Source organism: Bos indicus x Bos taurus, chromosome 18, assembly GCF_003369695.1.
Source record: "Bos indicus x Bos taurus breed Angus x Brahman F1 hybrid chromosome 18, Bos_hybrid_MaternalHap_v2.0, whole genome shotgun sequence".
Classification (NCBI taxonomy): Eukaryota; Metazoa; Chordata; class Mammalia; order Artiodactyla; family Bovidae; genus Bos; species Bos indicus x Bos taurus.
The window spans coordinates 3,185,549-3,203,539 of NC_040093.1; the positions used below are offsets into that span (position 1 = coordinate 3,185,549).

Sequence of the window (17,991 nt, forward strand, 5' to 3'; positions counted from 1 at the left end):
TATTTAAAATGCCCAGCAGAGGGTGTGACCCAGACACTGTCCAACACAACTTCCCTTGATTATGTTTGTATCATTTTTTTTTAATGTAAATCCTTCTAAATTCCACATATATGCGTTAGTATACTGTATTGGTGTTTTTCTTTCTGGCTTACTCCAATTAAAGTAAATAAAAAATAATAAAAAAATAAAAATGTAAATCCTACCTGTGAGCTTTGTACTCAGGAAGAAGGCTGAATTTGGACTCAATCAGCCTTGCCTCAAATAACCTGAGCACTCCTATCCATACTCAATTCTTCCATCATTATTCCCTTGAAATCCTTACCTAGACATGTCCCACTAAATACTGGTATCCAAAAGTCTTAAAGTTACTATGGGGGCTTCCCTGGTGGCTCAGTGGTAAAGAATCCACCTGCCAATGCAGGAGATGCAGGTTTGATCCCTGGGTGGGGAAGATTTCCTGGAGGAGGAAATGGCAACCCACTCCAGAATTCTTGCCTGGGATATCCCATGGACAAAGGAGCCTGGTGGGCTAAGGTCCATGGGGTCATAAAGAGCGGACACGACTGAGCACACAGGCATAGGGAAGAAAAACAGAAGGAACGCACATAATCATCTCTGAACTTTGTAATATTTTTTCCTAGACTAAGTATGCCAGAAATGAAGTTTACTCTAAGTAAGCTGTTGGGTGTGTGAATAAATACAGCATCAAACAAAGTGCTTTGCCTTTTATTATCCTTGTGAGAGAGAACATTTTAACATCAAGTGGGTATGTGACTTGTGTGGATATTCCCAGAAACCAGAGAGTGAAAACCCAGTGTTTAGTTCTACATTCTGATCCAGTGATTGACATGTGGCATTCTGGCCTTCATGAACGAGACGTCTTAGAGATATCGGGTCACCCCCTTTGGGGACACGTAAGAGAAATATCTCAGCGCGTTCAGGAAAAGAAGTCACAACATGAGGATCTGGTTGTTCTGGCATCATTGCATTCGATGGTCAGTCTGGGATTGTTCTCTTTCACATCCTTCAACAGCCTCTGGATTTCCACGGTAGATTTGTCCATCTTCAACCTAAGCGTCTTTAAGGAGCCATGGTTCTGTTTTAAAGCCTTAAGGAGCACCACGATGCCACTCTGTCCCCAGGCGTTCTGGCCCAAGTCGAGTGTTTCCAGGCTCCGGCTGCTGACTAGAGCGGAGGCGAGATGCTGACAACTGAAAGGGGTGATGGAGCAGCCCCAGAGCCTGTAGAGGAAGTAGAGAAAGCCACTCATGTAAGCGTGTTCTTAATGGAGAACCTACTGGGTGGCCAGGCACACCCTTACTCCCTGGGGACCTAGTAGGGAAGACATGAATGTTATTCTCTTCGTGGAGCTTATTTTAGCCACATCAGGTCATGTTGTCTTGAAGATGGGATAACGGTATTAGAATAAAATAAATAGGATTATTAAAACAGAGGAGGGTTAGGTAGATTGGTGGTAGTCCATGAATTCCACATTGGAAAGACGATATGAGAAAAAAGAAGTAGAATACAGAGTGAACCATGATGATAACTGAGCAGGTGGAAGTCAGTGTAGCTGAGATGCCAAGTTCACAGGGCAGCAGAAAGAATGGCCCACTATTACACAGAGTGAAGTAAGTCAGAAAGAGAAAGACAAATATCGTATATTAACACATCGATATATATGGAATCTGGAAATGTGGTACTCATGAACCTGTTTGCAGGGCAGCAATGGAGACGCAGGCAAAGAACAGACTTGTGGACACAGTGGAGGAAGGAGAGAATGGGACGAATGGAGAGTAGCAGCATTGAAACGTATATTACGGGATGTAAAATTACACAGCCGGTGAGAATATACAATATGACACAGGGAGCTCAAATCCGGTGCCCTGTGATAACCTAGAGGGGTGGGATGGGCTAGCAGGTGGGAGGGAGGTTCATATATATACCTATGGCCAATTCATGTTCATATATAGCAGAAACAAACATGATATTGTAAAGCAATTATCCTCAAATTAAAAATAAAAGTTTTAAAGTATTCAATAAACAATTTAAAAAAAGAAAGAGTGGCTCATAACTAATTATAGGATCCCATAGACTCTTGTTGGAGAAGGCAATGGCAACCCACTCCAGCATTCTTGACTAGGAAGTCCCATGGACAGAGTCTGAGCCTGGTGGGCTACAGTCCATGGGGTCACTAAGATTCAGACACAACTTAGGAACTGAGCACATAGACTTTTGTAGGCTATTATGTTGGGTAGGCCAAAAGAGTTTATTTGGATTTTTCTGAAAGCTGTTATGAAAAAACCCAAGTGAAAAAAAGCCAACACAAAAAAACCTTCAGATTTTTATCCACAGTGACCCAAGGAACTTTTGTGTCTTGAAACACACGTGCTGTGGCCTGGCTTGCAAGCTAAAAAACATCTCAGGGTGATGGGTTGAGACCCGACATCAGGAAATCAAGAATCAAAACCCACAGACTAGTTCAGAGACAATGGCATAACCTCTATGACACACTGACTGAGGCAAGTCAGAGAAAGACATATCATATGATAATGCTTATGTGGAATCCAAAGAAATAGTACCAAAGGGCCTATGCAAAACAGAGGTTGAGCCACAGATATTGAAAATAAATTATGGTTACCAGAGGGGAAGAAGGCTGCAGGGGTTTAAATTGGGAGCTTGGTATTGATACAGACACACTACTATATATAAAATAGATAATAAGGGCCTACTGGATATAGCACAGGGAACTCTACTCAATACTCTGTAATAACCTATATGGGAAAAGATAACTAAAAAAGAGGGGATATATGTGTAACTGATTCACTTTGCTGTAGAGTAGACATTAGCACAACACTGTAAATCAACTATACTCCAATAATTTAAAAAAAGAAAGAAAATGAGCCATAATGCCATGAAAAGACAAAATTTCAGTTGTTCACTGCTGGCAAAAAAGAAAAACCAAAAATATTTTCAAACATCTTTAAAATGAAGAAAACAACTTACCCTAGACATTTCAGGTTACAATTTGGTTTCTTCAAAGCTTCATAGAGAAAACACAGTCCGGTGGCTATGGGGTTGAAACCCAGGTCCAGGCTGGTGAGGCTGGAGTCTCCCTGGAGAAGCTTTGAGATGTACTTGCAGCCATGTCTGTTTATGTTGCAATGACGCAGTCTGCCAAGACAGTTGTATGAAGAAATTCGATTATCCCTCTGTGACATACACCCTGTGATGTGGCAGTTACGTCCAGCTATTAATACTTATTTTCTATGTCTAGTCACATGCTCTCGGGTAAGCTTGTACATAAAGACATGCAAATGGAAGGACTTCCCTGATGGCCCAAGAAGAATCTGTCTTGCAATGCAGGGGACACAGGCTCGATCCCTGGTCGGGGGAACTAAGATTCCACATGCTGTGGAGCAACTAGCCCTCCCACCCGACACTGCAACTACGGAGCCTGCGCTCCATGATGCAGCCAAATTAATGCATTAAAAAAAAAAAAAAAAAACACGCATGGAATGATGAGTGTTTCCACCCTGCCTAGGTGGTAGAGTGTTCAGCTGGCCTTCATCTGCCCCCTTTCATTTTGGAGAAAAAGACACACACCCGAGATACAGGTTTTCCTTCCATGACAGCATGTCATGCAGGTGAAGGGATCTGGGTTCAGACAGATCTGAGACAGAATGTGAAGCCTCCTTTCTTTCCTTCACAATCAGGTCTTTGGGATTCCATGCTCCTTGTCTCGTGTTTTATTTCAAGCCCTGTATTTGTCCCAGCATAACTCAGTACACCAAAATCTTCACATTCCTGACTTTGAGAGGCTGTGTTTCTCATTAAAACATTGTAGACTCACCAAGAAGCTTAGATGCCTACAAATCCTCCTGACCACAGAGAAAGGTGTTCCCATGATACAACTAGACAGATCTCCCCTGAATACCTTGTGCCCCAAGCATGGCGTAATAGCAACAGAGTCTGAAGTGACAAGACAATGAGCAGGTGGATGGTAACTGGACCAAAAGATGCCATGCTCTGTACTGTGTGAGACCCTAAAAAACTCATACTTGAACCTGGGGAGCTTGGGGAGAGGAGCCAAAGCAAAATCTAAAATTCCCAGTTTTGACAGCCTACAAAATGAAGGTTTGGTCAAACAATGCCTTTATGTTTTTAAGATAATGATCGTTGACAACTCGATGTACAAAGATGTGACCATGGGCAAACTCAGTGACTAAACTTTGGTTTTCTAATTAGCTAATATCAGCACAACTGAAATAAAGGTAACTATATCTATATGCAGGTCAGGAAGCAACAGTTAGAACTGGACATGGAACAACAGAATGGTTCCAAATAGGAAAAGGAGTACATCAAGGCTGTATATTGTCACCCTGCTTATTTAACTTATATGCAGAGTACATCATGAGAAACGCTGGACTGGAAGAAGCACAAGCTGGAATCAAGATTGCTGGGAGAAATATCAATAACCTCAGATACACAGATGACACCACCCTTATGGCAGAAAGTGAAGAGGAACTAAAAAGCCTCTTGAGGAAAGTGAAAGTGGAGAGTGAAAAAGTTGGCTTAAAGCTGAACATTCAGAAAACGAAGATCATGGCATCCGGTCCCATCACTTCATGGGAAATAGATGGGGAAACAGTGGAAACAGTGTCAGGCTTAATTTTGGGGGGCTCCAAAATCACTGCAGATGGTGACTGCAGCCATGAAATTAAAAGACGCTTACTCCTTGGAAGCAAAGTTATGACCAACCTAGATAGCATATTCAAAAGCAGAGACATTAGTTTGCCAACAAAGGTTCATCTAGTCAAGGCTATGGTTTTTCCTGTGGTCACGTATGGATGTGAAAGTTGGACTGTGAAGAAGGCTGAGTGCCGAAGAACTGATGCTTTTGAACTGTGGTGTTGGAAAAGACTCTTGAGAGTCCCTTGGACTACAAGGAGATCCAACCAGTCAATTCTGAAGGAGATCAGCCCTGGGATTTCTTTGGAAGGAATGATGCTAAAGCTGAAACTCCAGTCCTTTGGCAACCTCATGCGAAGAGTTGACTCATTGGAAAAGACTCTGATGCTGGGAGGGATTGGGGGCAGGAGGAGAAGGGGACGACAGAGGATGAGATGGCTAGATGGCATCACTGACTCGATGGATGTGAGTCTGGGTGAACTCCGGGAGTTGGTGATGGACAGGGAGGCCTGGCGTGCTGCGATTCATGGGGTCACAAAGAGTCGGACACGACTGAGCGACTGAACTGAACTGAACTGATGGCATGTGCTTGTAAGGATTTTTTTTAATTCTTGTAAAATTTAGTAGAATACCTGATGCACAGTAAGTACTAAGTATCAGACATTTTTTGTTGATTAGACACCTAAATCAACTCTGCCTTTAGAATAGGAAAGTCTAATGTAAGTGCTGCAATATTTAAGACAGACAACCAGCAAGGACCTACTGTACAGCACAGGGAACTCTGCTCAGTGTCGTGCAGCAGCCTAGATGGGAGAGCAGTTTGGGAGAATGGATACATGTGTATGTATGGCTGAGTCCCTTCACTGTTCACCTGAAACTATCACAGCATTGTTAATTGGCTATAACCCCCAATATGAAATAAAAAGTTTTGAAAAAAACTATCACAACATTGTTAGTTGGCTATATTCCAATATAGAATAAAGTTTAAAAGTAAAAATCTAGGAGGCTAGATCTCATGTTAAGCAGTCTTACAATAAAATTAGTAATCACAATGAAAATGATAATACATTTTTAAAAATGAAAATGATGAAGTCTTAAAAATTAAAAAAAAACAGCAATCTGTGTGACATCATACAGGAAGTTTTATATTCTTCTAATGAACACTATTGAGGGAGAAATGACATTTTCCTTTTCTCTCTCTGTCACTATAAACTGAATTTCTGATTCTGCTTTCCAGTCTTAAACCCTACTGTGTAGCTCAATCCACTCCTAATTACTGGCAGATTTCATGCGAATTTTCAGAATATACACAGAACATCAGGCCTGAGAATTAACTGCTTATGTTGAATTCTCAGGAGAAAGAGGCTGGCAGGTCAACCTTACTCTTTAAAAACATGCAGGCATTAGCATCTGTTTCTACCTGTTCTTTTCCTAATTTCCACCAGGATCTTGCTGCTTTCATTCAAGAGGAATTATCAAGTGCTCCAGGGTCTGTCCTACGTGAATCCAGGTGTGTATGTATACATACAACACACAGACACACACACACACAAAAGCCAGCAGGGACTTACACCAAAGTCTGCAGCTGACATTCAGGGTAACGCAAGCCCTCGCACAGAATCTTCACCCCGCCATCCCCAAGGTCATTCTTGGCCAAGCACAGGTGGGTCAACCTCTGGTTGACAATCAAAGCAGAAGACAGCTCCTTACAACAGGCTTGTGTAAGCTGACAGTTCTCCAACCTGTGAAAAAGCACCACATACGTGGTAAGACATTTCCAAAGTTCAAACTTCTCAGCTGACAGCCCTTCTTGAGAGTCCCCACCTGCTCTATCCTATGCTAGTGATCAAAGCCCAAAGGACCAGGAATGAGAGAAAAGCAGGCAAACTTCCCTGGTGGTCCAGTGGTTAAGACTCTGCACTCCCAATGCTAGGGGCCCGGGTTCGATCCCTGGTCAGGAAACTAAGATTCCACACGCTGTAAGCAACTAAGACCTAGCACAGCCTAATTAATTAATAATATTTTTTAAATGTGGGCTTCCCTGGTGGCTCAGTGGTAAAGAATCCACTTGCCAATGCAGGAGATGTGGATTTTATCCCTTGGAAGATCCCCTGGAGGAGGGCATGGCAACCCACCCCAGTATTTTTGCCAGGAAACACCCATGGACAGAGGAGTCTGGTCGGCTATAGTCCATTGGTTGCAAAGAATCAGACATAACTGTGCGCACACACACACACACACTTTTTTTAAGCATGCATCACCCACCTGGGACCAAAAAAGGGAATCAGGGCTCTCCCCCAGTAAGAAGTCCCATAAGATTTGCCCTGTAAGTCTGGTCTTACCACTGCTCTTCTCTATGTGACTCCAGACCTAAGATGAAGATGCTCCCCGGGAAAAGAGGGACTTACGACAATTTCTGCAGGACGCACTTCGGGTGTCTCAGAGTCAAACACAGCAATTTGACACCCTCATCCAGGAACTCACTGGCCGTGAGATCCAGGCATTTCAGGGACTGGTTGACTTTGAGCGCCGAGGAGAAGTCAGCCCACTGCTGAGTGGTGTCAGAACAAGACCCCAACCTGTGGGATAAATGGGGGCAAGTCATTCTTCTGGGAGGGCAGAGACCCTGTCAGCTTATTATCCTTCCCTGAAGACTCTACCTCTGACTCTCATCTCATTCTACTCCAACACGTGTCAAACCCTGGCCTGAAACAGAGCTCCTTTGTTTCCTCAAGTATCTCCATGCCCATTGGGTCAGCACACAGCCTCATCGCTAAGAAGAGAGAAACTCCATGATACAATTCTGTGTGAAGTTTTGCCAACGTGGTCTGCTATTTTCTCAAACCCCACCTTTTACATCATCATTTTTCTTGAACTAAGTCTGTCCTAATTCCACTTAATATTTTTTAATCAATCTTTTTTAGAATATAGTGGCCTCTATGATGTTATATTAGTCTATTGTATGACAAAATGAATCAATGACACATATCCATATATTCTCACCTTCCACTTAAATTTAAACATGATTCTAATAGAAAAAAGTTGATGCCTGATACTCAAACTTCAACTTCAGAAGTTATTAGGGAATATGCTAACTAAAACAAGGAAGAACAATTGAATACTTAGGCAGCTGGGTCCAAAGTTTGAAGTTTGTGTTGCCAGAATAATTGGAAACTTCTGTGGATCAAAATGAATATGATACAGCTATTTTAGAGAACATCGGGGCAATCCATTAATCCATCACATGGGGTCTGAAGCTCAGCTGCTCTTGTAGATACAGATCAGAATACAGGACTTTAGGACAAGCTTGTTTGAATCATGGCTCTGCCCCTTACTACATTCGCAATATTTACAAGTTTTTGTTGTTATTGCTCAGTCGGTAAGTCATGCCTGACTCTTTCAGACTTCAGGAACTGCAGCACACCAGGTTTCCCTGTCCTTCACTATCTCCCAGAGTTTGCTCAAGTTCACAAGTTAGTTGAACTTTTTAATATTCTTTTTTTCTTTCATCTGTACTTTGGGGAGAGAGGATACCTTTTAGGTCAATCAAATAAAGAATATAATCAATCCATACTCTGCCTACTAGAATATATGTCATAAGTAAACCTGGAGCTCTTAAAAACCAGTGCCTTTCCTCCCTCAAAGTTTAACCTATAAAAAGGACACTGTAAGTTAACTTAAATAATTTGAATACAAGGCAAAATGTAAAGTGTCTCAAGTCAATAAGCAAAACTAGGAGACTGTGTACCAGCCATTTGTCATTTTGAAGATTTGGTAATCCACTTAGAAACATCATTTATTGAGGGCAGGAGGAGAAGGGGACAACAGAGGATTAGATGGTTGGATGGTATCACCAACTCAATGGACATGAGTTTGAATAAGCTCCTGGAGTTGGTGATGGACAGGGAAGCCTGGCATGCTGCAGTCCATGGAGTCACAAAGAGCTGGACACAACTGAGCAACTGAACTGAACAGAGTAATAGATTTTTTTTCTAATTTAATGAAATTCTGAGTGTTTCTTTGCATTCAGGGCTTACTAGTCAGTCCAGAAGACTAGCTGGCTGGGGGAAGATTATTGGCTGACATACCATCAATATTCTATTAATATCTGGGAATATGCTCCCCTGTTTAGCATGGTGCCCGATCAGCATAGCAATCTGCTGTTTTGTTCAGAACTCACAGCATCCTTATGCTGAGGACAGCAATGACATGAGATCTACCTCAGATACTGAAGATTGCATCTAGGATGTTTCAGGATCTCACACAACAGCAGCAGCAGGATCTTATCACCACGGACACTGCCTTCCAGAACCAGGTGTGTCAGAGTCTTCTTACCAATGAAAGCCAGACAGAAGTCCCGGTAAGCACTGGCAGGAGAGACATTTTTAATCCTGAAAGTGAAAGTGTTAGTCACTCAGTTGTGTCCGACTCCTGCAATCCCATGGACTCTACCTTGCCAGACTCCTTTGTCTATGGGGTTCTACAGGCAAGAATACTGGAGTAGGTAGCCATTCCCTTCTCTAAGGGAATCTTCCTGACCTGGGGATAGGGAATATAAAAAGAAGGGGTTCTGTTTTGTGTGTTGTAGATGGATGGTGCTGGGAACACAGAGTACAAGGATAAGTCACAAGTCAAGATTGGGATAGGGAGACATTTCATGCAAAGATGGGGTCAATAAAGGATAGAAATGGTATGGACCTAACAGAAGCAGAAGATATTAAGAAGAGGTGGCAAGAATACACAGAAGAACTATACAAAAAAAGATCTTTATGACCCAGATAACCATGATGATGTGATCATTCACCTAGAGCCAGACATCCTAGAATGAGAAGTCAAGTAGGCCTTAGGGAGCATCACTAAGAACAAAGCTAGTGGAGGTGATGGAATTCCAGTTAAGCTATTTCAAATCCTAAAAGATGATGCTGTGAAAGTGCTGCACTCAATATGCCAGCAAATCTGGAAAACTCAGCAGTGGCCACAGGACTGGAAAAGGTCAGTTTTCATTCCAAACCCAATGAAAGGCAATGCCAAAGAATGCTCAAACTACTGCACAATTACACTCATCTCACATGCTAGCAAAATAATGCTCAAAATTCTCCAAGCCAGGCTTCAACAGTACGTGAACCATGAACTTCCAGATGTTCAAGCTGGATTTAGAAAAGGCAGAGGAATCAGAGATCAAATTACCAACATCCATTGGATCATCAAAAAAGCAAAGAGAATACCAGAAAAAAACATCTACTTCTGCCTTACTGATTAACCCAAAGACTTTGACTGTGTAGATCACAACAAACTGTGGAAAATTCTGAAAGAGATGGGAATACCAGACCACCTGACCTGCCTCCTGAGAAATCTGTATGCAGGTCAAGAAGCAACAGTTAAAACTGGACATGAAACAACAAACTGGTTCCAAATTGGGAAAGGAGTACATCAAGGCTGTATATTGTCACCCTGCTTATTTAACTTATATGCAGAGTACATCACACAAAATGCCAGGCTGGATGAAGAACAAGCTGCAATCAAGATTGCCGGTAGAAATATCAATAACCTCAGATATGCAGATGACACCACCCTTATGGCAGAAAGCAAAGAAGAACTAAAGAGCCTCTTGATGAAAGTGAAAGAGGAGAGTGAAAAAGTTGGCTTAAAACTCAACATTCAGAAAATGAAAATCATGGCATCTGGTCCCATCACTTCATGGCAAATAGATGGGGAAACAATGGAAACAGTGACAGACTTTATTTTCTTGGGCTCCAAAATCACTGCAGATGGTGATGGCAGCCATGAAGTTAAAAGACGCTTGCTTCTTGGAAGAAAACCTATGACAACCTAGACAGCATATTAAAAAGCAGAGACATTACTTTGCCAACAAAGGTCCATCTAGTCAAAGTTATGATTTTTTCCAGTAGTCAGGTATGGATGTGAGAGTTGGACTATAAAGAAAGCTGAATGTTGAAGAACTGATACTTTTGAACTGTGGTGCTGGAGACAACTCTTGAGTCCCTTGGACTGCAAGGAGATCAAACCAGTCAATCCTAAAGGAAATCAACCCTGAATATTTATTGGAAGGGCTGATGTTAAAGCTGAAACTCCTGTACTTTGGCCACCTGATGTGAGGCACTGACTCCTTGGAAAAGACCCTGATGCTGGGAAAGATTGAAGGCAGAAAGAGAAGGGGATGGCAGAGGATAAGATGGTTGGATGGCATCACTGACTCAATGGACATGAGTTTGAGCAAGCTCCAGGAGTTGGTGATGGACAGGGAAGCCTGGAGTGCTGCAGTCCATGGGGTCACAGAGAGTCAGACACGACTGAGTGACTGAACTGAACTTACTTGTAGAATTAGTCAATGGAGTGATATGTGGAAAGAAGAGAAGGACAGACCACTAGGGGAAGCAGTATATGATGATGAGAAGGAAGATGGAATTCGATGGTAAAGGGTTTGATGCTCTTTGCTTATGCTGATCTTCTGAGAAACTCTCTCTATCCTTTTTTTTTATTGTAGGGGAACAAAATTTGTCACCCCAAAATGTCTCTTTGATGTGAAGATTATTTCAAGTTGAGAATAAACAAGAACTGAAAACACTTGGGAAGACATTTTGATCTTTTCCCTAACTTCCTGAAGAATTTAGATAGTTCTGTTCCTGTAACCAAGCTTCCTTTGGTGGCTCAGTGGTAAAGAATCCACCTGCCAATGCAGGAGATACAGATCTGATCCTTCGTCTACCAAACGTTTGATTTCCATCTCCAAGTGATTTGCCTTCCTCCCCTTTGAAGTCCCAAACCACAACCCTTATCATCCTTTATTCTCTTTAACAGAAGGTTGTAGTTAACATGAAGATTTCAGTCACTGGGGTAGTTGCTCAGTTTTTCTGGGTCTCTCCCATGTATAGATGCTATTAAATGTTTGATTTTCTTTTCCTAATCTGTCTCATATCAATTTCATTTTCCAACCAGCCAGAAGTATAGAGAGAATTTTCTTCCTCTCAGACAGTATTATGTCCTTTATTTCTTTCAGCATTAAGTCCACACACAGCTTTTCCTCCTCCTCAATGCCTGACTTTTTCTGGAAAAAAAATAAATCACTTCCTACCATATCCCCATGTAGTCATTTGCATTTCCATACACAGTTTTCATTCAAGCTACAGTAAGTTATGGACTATAAGTCAGCAAATAAGTTACAGACTCCTTGAACATATGGACCATTAAAGGCTGCATGGAGGACTTCTCCAGTGGTCCAGTGGTCAAGAATCCACCTGCCAGTGCAGGGGACGCAGGTTTGGTCCCTGGTCCAGGAACACTCCACATGCCATGGGACAACTAAGCCCACGCACCACAACTACTGAGCCTGCACTCTAGAGCCCATGCTCTGCAACAAGAGAAGCTACTGCAATGAGAAGCCCCCAATCTGCACGACTAGAGAAAGCCTGTACAGCAACAAAGACCCATGATAGCCATAAATAAGTACATCTTTTTTTTTTTTTTAGGCAACTATTCCAATTCTTTGTATTCTGACCACCTGACTGGATGGAGCCTGATTTGACATTCCAATACTGCTTTCACATTTTAAATGCCCATTGCAATCCATCCTAAAGGAAATCAGTCCTGAATATTCATTGGAAGGACTGATGATGAAGCTGAAACTCCCATACTTTGGCCACCTGATGCAAAGAGCTGACTCATTGGAAGAGATCCCAGTGCTGGGAAAGATTGAAGGCAGGAGGAGAAGGGGACAACAGAGGCTGAGATGGTTGGATGGCATCACTGACTCAATGGACATGAGTTTGAGTAAACTCTCGGGGTTGGTGATGGACAGGGAGGCCTGGTGTGCTGCAGTCCATGGGGTTGCAAAAAGTCAGATGTGACTGAACTGAACTGAACTGCAGGATCAGCTGCCACTTACACAACTTTCTGGAGATGACAGGTGACGTGGGTTATCTGCTCGCAAAGAATCCTCACCGAGGAGTGACTCAGGAAGCTTTCCTTCACATCCAGAAAGTTCAGGTTCTCATTTGAACTGAACACAGAGCAGAGATCTGCCCAGAGTTGGAGAGAATGATGGTCGTGCTGTGACCTAGGAGAAAAGCAGACAGGAAAGTCTATGAAAGAGAACCATCAACAAAAGGGCAGGGGTGGTGGAAAAAATGGTGAGCTCTTCAAAAGGTACAAACATCTGGTTGTAAGATAACAAAGCCCTGGGATGTAATGGATGGCATGGTGACTATTTATGAAAACAAAATTTTTGAAAAGAACTGGCAGGGGAGGAAATTATATGAGATGTCTAGAACATGCGAGCCCACATGTCAACAATGACACTAAAAGTAAGGTTCCAAAGCCCCCATTCCTCATCTGAATATCGTGTTTCTCAGCTTTAATGGTGACGCGGCAGGAAGAAATTTCAGTGAGAACTCAGACCCTAACCCAGAAGGAGTCATAGGAGACTCTGTCCTCTTCCTAAAACAGTGTGAAGCTGAAGATGGGAGAACTAGGAAAGTAAAACAACAACAACAACAACTGAGTTCTTACGTTTCATTCTGAGGGTCTGATTTCAATGCGGGATCATTCTCCAGGAATATCTTCTTTCCTACCTGCAGTGAGATCTTCTGTAAGTTGGCACAATGTTTAAGGCAGAAGGAAGACTGCATCATTTCGGATGTATTCATCAAGTGAATGGACATCTCCTTGACATGGGCCATGGCATCTTTCACGAGCTGCTCCTCCTGAGACTCGTACAGACAGCTCAGAACCTCCTTCGTGTCCGTCACCGAGAAGGATTTCTTCCCATGGGGCATCAGTGTGTGTTTCAGTAGCTCCCGCTTGATCTCCGTTGATACCAGACAGCCGAAAGTCGTCTCCAGCTCCATGGCCCTTCTTTCGTTGCAGAGGCCAAACAGGAAGTACCCGACGTGGGTCAGGCTGGGGTTCTTCAGCCTTTCCTCCTTGGACAGCAGTTTCCCCACATCCCCAATGTGCCACCGGCGGCCGCCCAGCCCTTCCTCCTCTTGCTCTTCTGGCTCCAACACATAGAACATGGCGGCCAGAAGCTGCTGGACGCTGAGATGGATGAAAGAGTAGCAGGCCTCACCGTCTTCGCTCTTCTGGAGAATATTCCCGTCCAGGAAAGGACAGAGGGCAGACGGGTCCACGCCAAGTCGCCTGAGGTCTTCCCCATCGAACACAGAGCTCTGCGTCCACACACCCTCAGCAGCCAAGAGGCACAGGGGCTTGAGCGGAGCCTGGAGGCCCCGCCTGGGGCCGCCGCCATGCGGTGGGGTGAAGCGGCCGCAGAGGAAGCGCAGGAACAGGGCCGTGGTGGTCCTGCAGGTGGCGGCGGGGTCCTCCCCCCTCTCCATCTGCTGTCTCAGGCAGGTGCAGACCATCCAGCACACGGAGGGCGCCGAGCCCAGCTGGAACAGAGCCGCGTTGTTCTTCATCAAGTCGAAAGCTCGCAGGGCCTGACTCTCCTCTTCAAAGTGTTTCAGGAAATACGCCTTCCGGTCCTCCTCCAAGAAGCCCTCCATCTCTATGAAGAGCGGCTGTTCTGTTAAGAGCCGCAGCTCCCTCAGGGCTCCCGGTCGGGTAGTGATGAGTAAGGTGGCCTTGGGTAGCATCTTTCTCTTCAGTAAACTCCCCAGGAGGACGGGCACCGGCTTCTGCTTCTTCCAGTCGCCACATATGTCGTGGATGAGTGCCCCCGAGGGGACCTTCAGCTCATCAAAACCATCGAGGATGAGCAGGACTTTCTGTGCCTGGGCCAGGATCGCCGGTATGTCCTCCTGCACATGTGGCCAGTTGGCAGATATCAGCTCTGCAAAGGTGCACGTCCGCCTGTGGTTGAGCCCCTTGCAGCTGAGGTAGAAGGCAGAGTTGGAGGTCTCTGCCAGGTCATCCTGCATCCAGTCCAGCATCAGCTCCTTGGCCCGTGTGGTTTTCCCGACGCCAGCAGGACCATAGAGCACCATCGTGAGTGGGGTGGACTGTGTGGGTGCCTGCGGGTTCAGGTATGTTATCAGCTTGGGGCTTCTCTGGGTAATGTTGTAGTGGAAACCACCGTCATCTCCTGACCACAGTATATCCTTCCAGACGGAGAATTTCTCCATCGTGTTTCTGTATCTCCTCTTCACCTGTACTGATGTGCAAGGGGAGAGCATTGAGGTGAAAGTGATTATACTCAACTGGAACATTCATACTGTAAAGGACCAGCATTAGGGAGGAAGAAATGGGCTTCCCCTCTCCTGGGTTCTTCTGACTGGTCTAAGATTTAAATTGACGTCAGATGAATTAACAAGAGAATAAAAAAAGCATTTTAATAACAAGAACGAGAACCCAGGAAAACTGAATTAACTCAACAAAATGGCTGAAACCCTCCCCTTAAAAATTATCTTCAGGTGAAACAAAAAGAGGCTGCTGAAGGTAATAGCTTTGAACTCAAAGGGGAGGAGGGAAATACAGGTGAAGATGGAAAAGCAAATGTTTGGTAAAGCATCGTTTGGGGGGCCAGCAGAGACGATGGGACTCAGGGCAGACTCTGAGCACCAAGTCCTGCTGGTTTCTCCCACTGTCCTCCACCCATGTTCTTTGCAGACATCTCTGATGATAGAGACCCTGTTCCCAGAATGATGGTTGTTGTTTTAGTCGCTCAGTCGTGTCTAACTCTTTGCGACCCCATGGACTATAGCCTACCAGGCTCCTGTACCCATGTAATTCTCCAGGCAAGAACACTGGAGTGGGTTGCCATGCCCTTCTCCTCTTAGGCCCTATCCCAGGCCTATAAAATCAGTAACCCTGGAGATGGGCTCAGGAAACTGTTTTTAACAAACCTTCCAGGTGATTATGATAAATATTAGTTACAGGATCATGGGCATAGGGAAACAAAGACCCAGGTTCTCCCAGTTGCTTGAGTTGAAGCCAAGATTATATCCAGGAGTTTAACTCAAAAATCTGTGCTCTCAATCACTGACATTTCCTCATTGAAGTGAACATCGCTCAGTCATGTCCGACTCTTTGCGACCCCATGCACTATATAGTCCATGGAATTCTCCAGGCCGCAATACTGGAGTGGGTAGCCTTTCCCTTCTCCAGGGGATCATCCCAACTCAAGGATCGAATCCAGGTCTCCCACATTGCAGGATTCTGTACCAGCTGAGCCACCAGGGAAGCCCAAGGATACTGGAGTGGATAGCCTTTCCCTTCTCCAGCAGAACTTTCCAACTCGGGAATCAAACCAGGGTCTCCTGCATTGCAGGTGAATTCTTTACCAACTGAGCTATCAGGGAAGCCTCAGTGAAACAAGAAGGAAATAAACAAAAATCCTTACATCCTCCTGCATTAAATGGGCAACACTCAGGGATGATTCACAAGATGAAAAACACAGTTTAGTAAGTACTTGGTGGGGTGGGGTGGGGTGGAGGTACACCCAATCAGAAGATTTATTATGCAAAATATTTCAAAACACAATGTATGATAAGGGCTCATGATCATTATTTAACATAAAAGATATTTAACATAAAAACACTCATGCAGGGACTTCCCCGGTGGTCCAGTGACTGGGACCTTGCCTTCTGATGCAGGGGTTGCAGGTTCAATCCCTGGTCAGAGAGCTAAAATCCCACACGCCTCATGGCCAAAAAAACCAAAACATAAAAAAGAAGCAGAAGCAATATTGTAACAAACTCAATAAAGACTTAAAAATAGCCCACATCAAAAAAAAAACTTAAAAAAAATTAAAATGTTCATGCTAAAATGCTAAATCAGAGGAGCACAATAATCGAAAAACATCACCACACCTGAAATGTGCCAATTAAAGCAAGACAATCAGAAGGGGGAAAATTCCATAGGAAGTCATTGGCAGCTACCCCCATCCAAGTCTTTTCTCCACCTAATAAAGAGAGAGTTCAGCCTGAGGACTTCAAAAAATCCTTGTAAGTGACTTCCCTGGCACTGCAGTGGTTAGGACTCAGTGCTTCCACTACAGGGGTCATGGGTTCCAAGATCCCACAGGCTGCTGCTTGGCCAAAAAATAATAAAAGCCTCATGCCAGCCATTAAAGCTTGCAATGTTTAGTGCTACAGACTCCACCAATAATCGCCACTGACTTAAAAGACAAGACAGAGAAACAGACTGGAGAGTCGGTACTCACCTCCCTCCAGCTAGGACTCAGTTGCAGCCTGTGGGTATTTCACACAAATGAAATCTCCAATAAGAAAAGCACCGCCCCCCTCGCCCCCCCCCCCCCTCGCCAGCCCATGCTCTGGGATTGGCCCACAGGCCCCAGGGTGAGGGCTGGACTTCCTGCCCAGGGTGAAATGGCCCTCCTACCAACAGTGGCTTGTTCTCAATCTTGAAAATGCGACTCACATTGCAATCACCCAGGTCCTACCCTTGGTGATCCTAATTGAATTGGTCTGGGGTGGGGCTTTAGGAAGCCAGGAGGCTTCCTCAGGTGATTCTTACATCCACCAGAGTCCTTGACCTTCCACAGTTAACAGAAACTGATCAGAGGCCAGACAGGTAATTCAGGCATGGCTTAACCAGGGTCCCTGCTGCAGCAGGGGGAAGTGAGAACAAGAAACAGTTTCCCTGGACAGCTTGCTTATTCCTGAGGAGGGGAGGGTGAGCTGGTTCCTTATATGGGGAGAGGGTAGGGGTGTCCAGGGGTCAGGCTGGAGGGGCAGCTTGCATGGTTTGCCCCTTCTAAGGAGGTGTTGAGTGTAGGGGGCATGACACAGGACTCTGCTTTTGCTCCAGGCTCTTCAAAATTGGCAGTTGGGCTTTTGGGTCTTTTTGTTTCTTTTCTCCAGAATTTGCCCCAACTGCACATGTACACGGTTATTTTTAGTCCCATATAGTTTCTTTGTGGCTTCCACAGGTGGCTCAGTGGTAAATAATCCCCCTGCCAAAGGAGGAGCCACAGGAGACCCAGGTTCAATCCCTGGGCCGGAAAGATCCCCTGGAGAAGGAAATGGCAACCCACTCCAGTATTCTTGTGGGAAATCCCATGGACAGAGGAGCCTGATGCAGTCTGTGGGCCTGCAGAGAGTCAGACTTGACTTAGCAACTGAGCACGCACACAAGTTTCTTTCTGGTCTTTTTGTTGTTGTTGATGATTTTTTTTCATGAGTCAGGTTTGTTGGGGTTTTTTTACCAGCTTTTGAAAACATAATTAACAAATAGACATTTTATATATTTAAGGTGTACTATGTGATATATGTTTACACTGTGAAATAATCACCACCATCAAGCTAGCACATCCATCACTTCACACACACTGTGTGTGTGTGTGTGTGTGTGTGTGTGTAA

At 44.3% G+C, this 17,991-nt stretch overlaps 1 protein-coding gene across 1 annotated transcript; it reads right to left on the bottom strand.

The window, feature by feature from the left end:
* Nucleotides 1-710: 710 nt before the first annotated feature.
* On the bottom strand, nt 711-14,900 carry LOC113876112 (NACHT, LRR and PYD domains-containing protein 2-like). Its single transcript, XM_027514964.1, has 7 exons — nt 13,219-14,900; nt 12,596-12,766; nt 8,913-9,083; nt 7,101-7,271; nt 6,264-6,434; nt 3,007-3,174; nt 711-1,241 (listed from the first exon to the last, which is right to left on the bottom strand). Exons 1-7 carry the CDS (start codon nt 14,874-14,876, stop codon nt 938-940), a joined length of 2,814 nt encoding a protein of 937 aa, XP_027370765.1. The 5' UTR covers nt 14,877-14,900; the 3' UTR covers nt 711-937.
* Nucleotides 14,901-17,991: the final 3,091 nt, after the last annotated feature.

Excerpts from the sequence above, each read along its gene's own strand:
- LOC113876112 (XM_027514964.1), bottom strand. The coding sequence starts at position 14,876 with ATGTTCCAGTTGAGTATAATCACTTTCACCTCAATGCTCTCCCCTTGC. Across the intron at positions 9,084-12,595 it reads TGTCATCTCCAGAAAGTTGT|GATTAAAAATGTCTCTCCTG; the intron begins GTAAGTGGCAGC and ends TTTCACTTTCAG. Across the intron at positions 7,272-8,912 it reads TGCAATCTTCAGTATCTGAG|GTTGGGGTCTTGTTCTGACA; the intron begins GTAGATCTCATG and ends TTTATCCCACAG.